The 6,748-nt window shown below is 45.8% G+C and overlaps 1 protein-coding gene across 1 annotated transcript; it reads left to right on the top strand.

Annotated features, from left to right (window-relative positions):
• Nucleotides 1-884: 884 nt before the first annotated feature.
• On the top strand, nucleotides 885-6,376 carry LOC123514610 (chitin deacetylase 1-like). Its single transcript, XM_045272586.1, has 5 exons — nucleotides 885-1,041; nucleotides 2,463-2,584; nucleotides 4,097-4,253; nucleotides 4,443-4,601; nucleotides 4,845-6,376. The coding sequence occupies exons 1-5, from the start codon at nucleotides 1,005-1,007 to the stop codon at nucleotides 6,023-6,025; spliced, it is 1,656 nt and encodes a 551-aa protein (XP_045128521.1). The 5' UTR covers nucleotides 885-1,004; the 3' UTR covers nucleotides 6,026-6,376.
• The last annotated feature ends 372 nt before the right edge of the window (nucleotides 6,377-6,748 follow it).

The following is a 6,748-nucleotide window of genomic DNA, read 5'->3' as shown; positions in this document are numbered from 1 at the left end:
CTCTCTCTCTCTCTCTCTCTCTCTCTCTCTCTCTCTCTCTCTCTCTCTCTCTCTCTGTTACACAAGACAAGGAGGTGGTTCTGCATATACCACAAGTTCCTGGAAGTTCAGTAGATACCCCTGCATGAACCTCAAGTGTGTGTGTGTGTGTGTGTGTGTGTGTGTGTGTGTGTGTGTGTGTGTGTGTGTGTGTGTGTGTGTGTGTGTGTGTGTGTGTGTGTGGGTGGGTGGGTGTGTGTGTGTGTGCGGGTGTGTTTCCTCATGACCCACGGATCTTCACCACCCTTCTCCAACGGTACTCTCCTCATCTCTCTCTCTCTCTCTCTCTCTCTCTCTCTCTCTCTCTCTCTCTCTCTCTTCTTGTCTCCAGGTCTGCCTGTTTGATTGGACACAGGAAGAGTGTCCCATTTGTGTGTGTGTGTGTGTGTGTGTGTGTGTGTGTGTGTGTGTGTGTGTGTGTGTGTGTGTGTGTGTGTGTGTGTGTGTGTGTGTGTGTGTGTGTGTGTCCTGCATCCCTGCTAGGCGCGTTCCTGATACAAGCAGGAGACAGGAAGGGCGGCTTGACAAGTGGCGTGGGCTCCCTGTCCTGGGTTCCAGAACCTACTGTAAACCTGCCTGGACGTGGGCGGGGCGAGGCGCGGCGGACCTTCATAAGCCCCGCCCCAGCCCTCAGCGCCTCCCGCCCGCCCGTCCGCCCTCACAATTCCAGTAGAAGATTACGATAATTATTATTTCTTTTCTTTTTTACGACTGAGTAAAGCCGTACAACACTGTCCTGACAGTTGACCCAATTTCAAACCGCGAGGAGGGAAGCGAGGGCGAAGGTGAAGAAGAGGTCATTCCTGGAGTTTAGAGTCACAACAGGTATCTCGGCCTCGACCCCTGCCAGAGGTGAAAGTGGCCGAGCTGGAGTTGCGCCGCGGACTTGCAGCGTCACCGCGCATGCGCCGCCTCTTCGTATATAAGTAAAGGAGCCTGTTGGTAAGGGACCTCAGGAGTGCGCCATGAAACGTCGAGTCGCTACGCCCCTTCTCGTCCTCCGTGAGTGCTCTCATGTTATTTCTCTGTTGCCTGATGGCCCCTTCATCCCCACCACCGCTCGGATTGTCTGATGTGTTAGTGCGTGCACGAGCGGGCGAAGGCTCTTTCCCTCACGTGGTGGGCTGCTTCCTGAAGCCCTCGGTGACGTCCACCTTCTCGCCTTAACTTCAGCTCTGAAGGAGTCACCGAGAGTGTCAGGCAGCACCACCAGCGCCACGCAAGGAAAGGGTGTCTGCCAAGCTCATACTCGAGCAGCAGCCCCTCTCACGGAAACCTTAAAATCTGAGTGCCTCTAGTGACGTAACCATACAGAGGGGGACTGCGTGATGCAACGACGGTGGTAGCGGTGATGGAGGTAGCAGTGAAAGTGATTGGTGCCGGTGACGCGAGAGAATGTGCATGGCGACACAACACCGCGACAATGATTATAATAATATTCACCAAATTCATCTTGCAGCCTTATAGCTGAAAATACACACACATATTAACTTATATACTACATTTTAAGAATACATTAAAACTAAGGATGTGTGTGTGTGTGTGTGTGTGTGTGTGTGTGTGTGTGTGTGTGTGTGTGTGTGTGTGTGTGTGTGTGTGTGTGTGTGTGTGTGTGTGTGTGTGTGTGTGTGTGATAGAGAGGGAAAGAGAGATAGAACCAGAACCAAGTTCGGTACAAAGAGAACATTAGTTTCCATTCCATAGATGAAATCGATTTCCCGTTTCTTCATCAGACAGACTAGCAAAAACTTCTCTCTCTCTCTCTCTCTCTCTCTCTCTCTCTCTCTCTCTCTCTCTCTCTCTCTCTCTCTCTCTCCTGTCCTGGATGTCTCGGTGCCAGTCAGGGGGTCAACCAACACGTTATGTACGTACTTTCACTCTCACCGGTGAGAAAGTGTGCACGCTCGCCTAACACTTTCTCCCGCACCCCCTCCCCCCTAATAGGCAGGTGAAGGTTGTAGCCGGTCAGGGAAGCAGTAAAGATACACGGAGAAAAAAAGGAGTTACCTACATTCAAAGAGCGAGCTGGTGTATTCAATATTCGTTCACGGATCAGATATTTGGGATTGAGACTTCACTTTTTTTTTTTTTTTTTTTTTGGGGGGGTGGAAACTTTTTGTATGAGTCACTTAGCTAGTTTTTGGGTTGTTCTAGAGAGAGAGAGAGAGAGAGAGAGAGAGAGAGAGAGAGAGAGAGAGAGAGAGAGAGAGAGAGAGGATAAGAATGAAGAAACAGATTCAAACATATGAACCTGAACAGTGAACACAAAATGCATCATGGACCCACACCTCTCATATACACACGCACTTTTTTTTTTCACATACAGGGATTGCCACGTGAAGGCCTGATGGCTTCTTGCAGCTTCCCTAACTTTGTCTTATGTTCCAATGTTCTGACGCACTATTTTCCCTCCTTCCCTGCAGTGGCCGTCGGCTGGGTGGCCGGGCAGACAGACCTGGACATGGACCCGGAATACTACTGCTCGGGACGAAAAGACGATGAGTTTTTCAGAAAGGACTTCGGAATTGACGCAGATGAGAAAGTGGTACGTAGACAATGGGGGATATACGGTGTATTTTTTTTTTTTTTTTAGTTTTGGAAATGGTTTGGAAAGCAAAAGCAGTACGTAGCCTAGTACATGGATTTCATAGCATACAGATCCGTGTCTCATCTTAAAAAAACACGTGAATCTTGAAGCATATAAAACCCTGAGCGCGCACTCTCTGGCACAATGACACGTCCCCGCCATACAAAATTCTGAACGCGCACTCTCTTGCACAATGACACGTCCCCGCCACACTCCCGAAAAGGAAGCCACTCACTTGCAATGCTCCCCATTTGACCACGTATTCTACTTCCCACATCAATACTTTCGCGCCTCTCAACAATCCACCACTATCCCTTACTCCACATGTTCTACTTCCTATATTTATACTTTCGCTCCTTTTACTAATCTCTCCCCATCTATAAACACTTCAAAAAGCTTCTCTATCTATTCTGTCCCCATTTATTTTCTTAATCCATGATTGGTGAAAACATTCTAATACCTTTCACTTTCACTCGGTCCATGCAACTCCTCTCTCTTCTAAAGGTATGTCACTTACTGCAAAACTCTGCGTGTGTCTTATCTTACTATTTCATCCTTACCTGTAACACTTAAGAGTACCTACACCTGCACACGAACATATATATACTTCTCATCCTTATCTTTATACCCGGAAGAAATATTTCATAAGACTACTGTTGCTGCTGCTGCTGATGTTGCTGCTACTGCTGCAGCACTAGTAGTACTAGTACTACTACTATTACTACTACTACTACTACTACTACTACTACTACTACTACTACTATTACTTTGTTTTCTCATAACCAAATAGATAATTATAACTATAACAAAAATTACAACAATAACAATTACAATACTAATAATAATGATAAGGATAATAATAATAATAATAATAATAATAATAATAATAATAATAATAATAATAATAAAAACAACAGTAATAATGATGATGATGATGACAACTACAACTGTCATCGCCTTGCTTTTCATCAGAGTACGTAATATAAAAGAAAACAGGAAAAAAAGCGTCGTCCTTCACAGTGCGGGTGCTGGTGGTGGCCTCAGAGCCTTGCTGTACAAGCCATATATCTCTATAGTTGCACCAGGAGCTTTACATCTCACATACACGAGAGGAGCAAAGCCTCATAGCTAACTATTATACTTAAGTACATCACTTCCTATTTGTTTCTTCTTTTATACAAAGGAAACCTAGAACGATAATGTCCAATTTCAAGCAACTTAAGAGAACTTAAAAATTATGTTGCATACATTATTTTTTTTCTTAGTCCTTGGTCGCCTTTCATTTGTAATATCCTTATAAAATATCGTCTTCTTGCGGAAGCACCTATCATGTGGTCATGTCTTTACTATGCCGGAGAGCCTTTCCTCATCATTACTACCATACATCCACTGTAGTTTTAGTGACAGTGTATCACACATCGCCGAATTAGGGATATGCACTACTAACGCCTAGTGTTTTTCTTCCCACAGTACAGGGCCAACTGCGGCACCTACTACCGCTGCGTGCCTGCTCCTTCAAGCAAGAAGTCCATTGCCATGGCTAAGTGTCAGAGCGAGCTGTTCTTCGACATTGAACAACAGATTTGTGAGCGCAAGCACAATGTCTTGAACTGCGCCCAGATTGATAGTAAGTAAACAAACACTGAGCTCCTTTGTTGCCTTTTGTCAACTTCTTTATCTTTCTCGATAATCTTATTTTGGTTTCATAATAATACCAGAATTATTTTCGTTATATTATTTATATTTTTTTTTTTCTGGATCTACAACATACTCGCCCAACATAGCTTACTAAAGCCACTTTTCTTTTGTTATGTAGAGTTCCAGCCTCCTTTGCCTGTGTGGCCACTGGCCGATGGACAGGAATCCCTCTGCCCCAATGGAGAGATTGAGTGCGGCAGTGGCGAGTGCCTGCCCAGGGAACTCTTCTGTGATAACAACGTGGACTGTGCCGATGGCTCTGACGAGAACATCTGCAGTAAGTGTCACACTTTTTATTCATGAACATGTCACTGCTTTTTTCGTACAACTTGTACATTACGAATGCAGATGAATATAATGAACAAATTAAACAAATGATAAAAATAAAATAATTATGACATAGTAAATCAAACTCTTGATACATCTCTCAACACTGGTTTATTGATATATCTCTTAACACTGGTTTATTCAAGTATCCCTTAAACCTGACACAATATAAGCAACTATCTTGTTTCCGCAGCGCCCGACAATGATCCCAACCGTGCTGATGTTTGTGATCCCCGCAAGTGCCTCTGGTCTGAGGGCTGCTTCTGCTCCGTGGATGGCACGCGCATTCCCGGCGACCTGAACCCTGAGCAGACGCCCCAGATGATCACCATCACCTTCACCGGCGCCATTAATGACCGCAATTTCCGTATCTTCCAAGACATCTTCAAAGATACCACCAAGCACAAGGGCAATGACTGTACGCCCAAAGGCACCTTCTTCATCTCTCACGCTTTCACTAACTATTCAGCCGTGCAGGAACTCCACCGTGTGGGTCACGAGATTAGCGTCAGCTCCATCACCAACAACCAGAACCGCACTTACTGGAGCCAGCTGGACTCTGCAGGCTACGAAAGCGAAATGGACGGCGCACGTGTGATCATCGAACAGTTCGCCAACATTTCTGCCAACGAAGTCCTTGGTCTGCGTGTGCCCAGGCAGCGAGTGGGCGGTAACCAACAGTTCAAGATGATGGTCGACTGGGGATTCCTGTATGACTCCTCCATTTCTGCCCCTATGGGTCGTCTGCCCCTGTGGCCGTACACTCTGATGCACCGCATGCCTCACAAGTGTCTGGGTACTGACCAGAACTGCCCATCCCGTAACTTCACCGTGTGGGAGATGGTAGTGAACGAGTTGGATCGTCGTGACGATGTGAAGTTCGACGAAGTCCTGACAGGTTGTCACTACGTGGACCAGTGCGCTAACCTCGTCTCCCCCAAGCAGTTCCGTAGCTTCCTGGATAACAACTTGGACCGTCACTTCAGAACAAACCGCGCTCCCTTCGGCCTGCACTTCACCTCAGGATACTTCGAGACTCGCAAAAACTTCCTGAAGGAGTTCGTCTCCTGGGTGGCTGATGTGGCTCAGCGTGGAGACTTCTACTTCGTGACCATGCAGCAGGTCATCAACTGGATGGAGGCTCCCACGGAGATTGCAGCCATCAACAACTTCCAGGAATGGAAGGGTAAGTGCGAGGTGAAGGGTCTGCCCTACTGCTCCCTGCCTAGCCCCTGCCCTAAGAAGGTATCTCGTCTCTTCCCTGAGGAGGAGGAAATGTTCCTGTACACGTGCATGGAGTGCCCCTCCACCTACCCATGGCTACATGATCCCTACGGCAGTGGCGGATTCTTCAGCTTCAACGAGAATTTCTAAGACCACCAACACAAGTATCTCACTCCTTCACGACTTTCCACGATACCCATTAGTGAATACCAGTAGTATTCTCAAACTACCCTGCATTCCTCTCCGCATCCTCGTCCTTTCTTGCGACGTAGTGGCGGCGCATCACCTTAACGAGGACTTATTCATCCAGCGTGGCCCACACCTAGGCACCACGCCAGACCACGAGGTGTTGTGTGGTCGCGATCATCCTTCACCTCCTCCGTGATTTATCGTGTTTGAACTTGTGATGCTTGTTGTACACATGACTCTCTGTTGTATTATAGTGTACAGTCATTTTTGTTATCCGTTTAAAGTATTTCCAATTAAATAAATCCTTCTCAACGGTTCTTTCACTATCGACGCAACCTTTGAAATGTTCATTGTGTCTTCCTTACTTCTACACATTCTCTCATCGATCAGTATTAATTGGATTACATATACTAGATGATTCATAAAGCTTATATTTCAGTCACTGGTCGTAGCAGCAACCTTTTTTTAGTCGAATTCAACCACACCATTCTTTATTTCGGATTCTTAATCAACCACTAATTATTAATATTCATAATAAATAATACACAGACTACACAAGATGCAACATAAAATATCGCTATAAAATCAATACAACTTTAATCAGATGGACATATTCAACTTCAGTGGTGCTTAGTATTCCTTCTTTCTTAAATTAATAGTCCAAGCCATAACGACAAATCAGAA

The sequence above is a fragment of the Portunus trituberculatus genome, chromosome 38 (genome assembly GCF_017591435.1).
Source record: "Portunus trituberculatus isolate SZX2019 chromosome 38, ASM1759143v1, whole genome shotgun sequence".
Taxonomy (NCBI): domain Eukaryota; kingdom Metazoa; phylum Arthropoda; class Malacostraca; order Decapoda; family Portunidae; genus Portunus; species Portunus trituberculatus.
The sequence above is the reverse complement of the archived record's forward strand: the minus strand, read 5'-3'. Positions and strand labels throughout refer to the sequence as shown.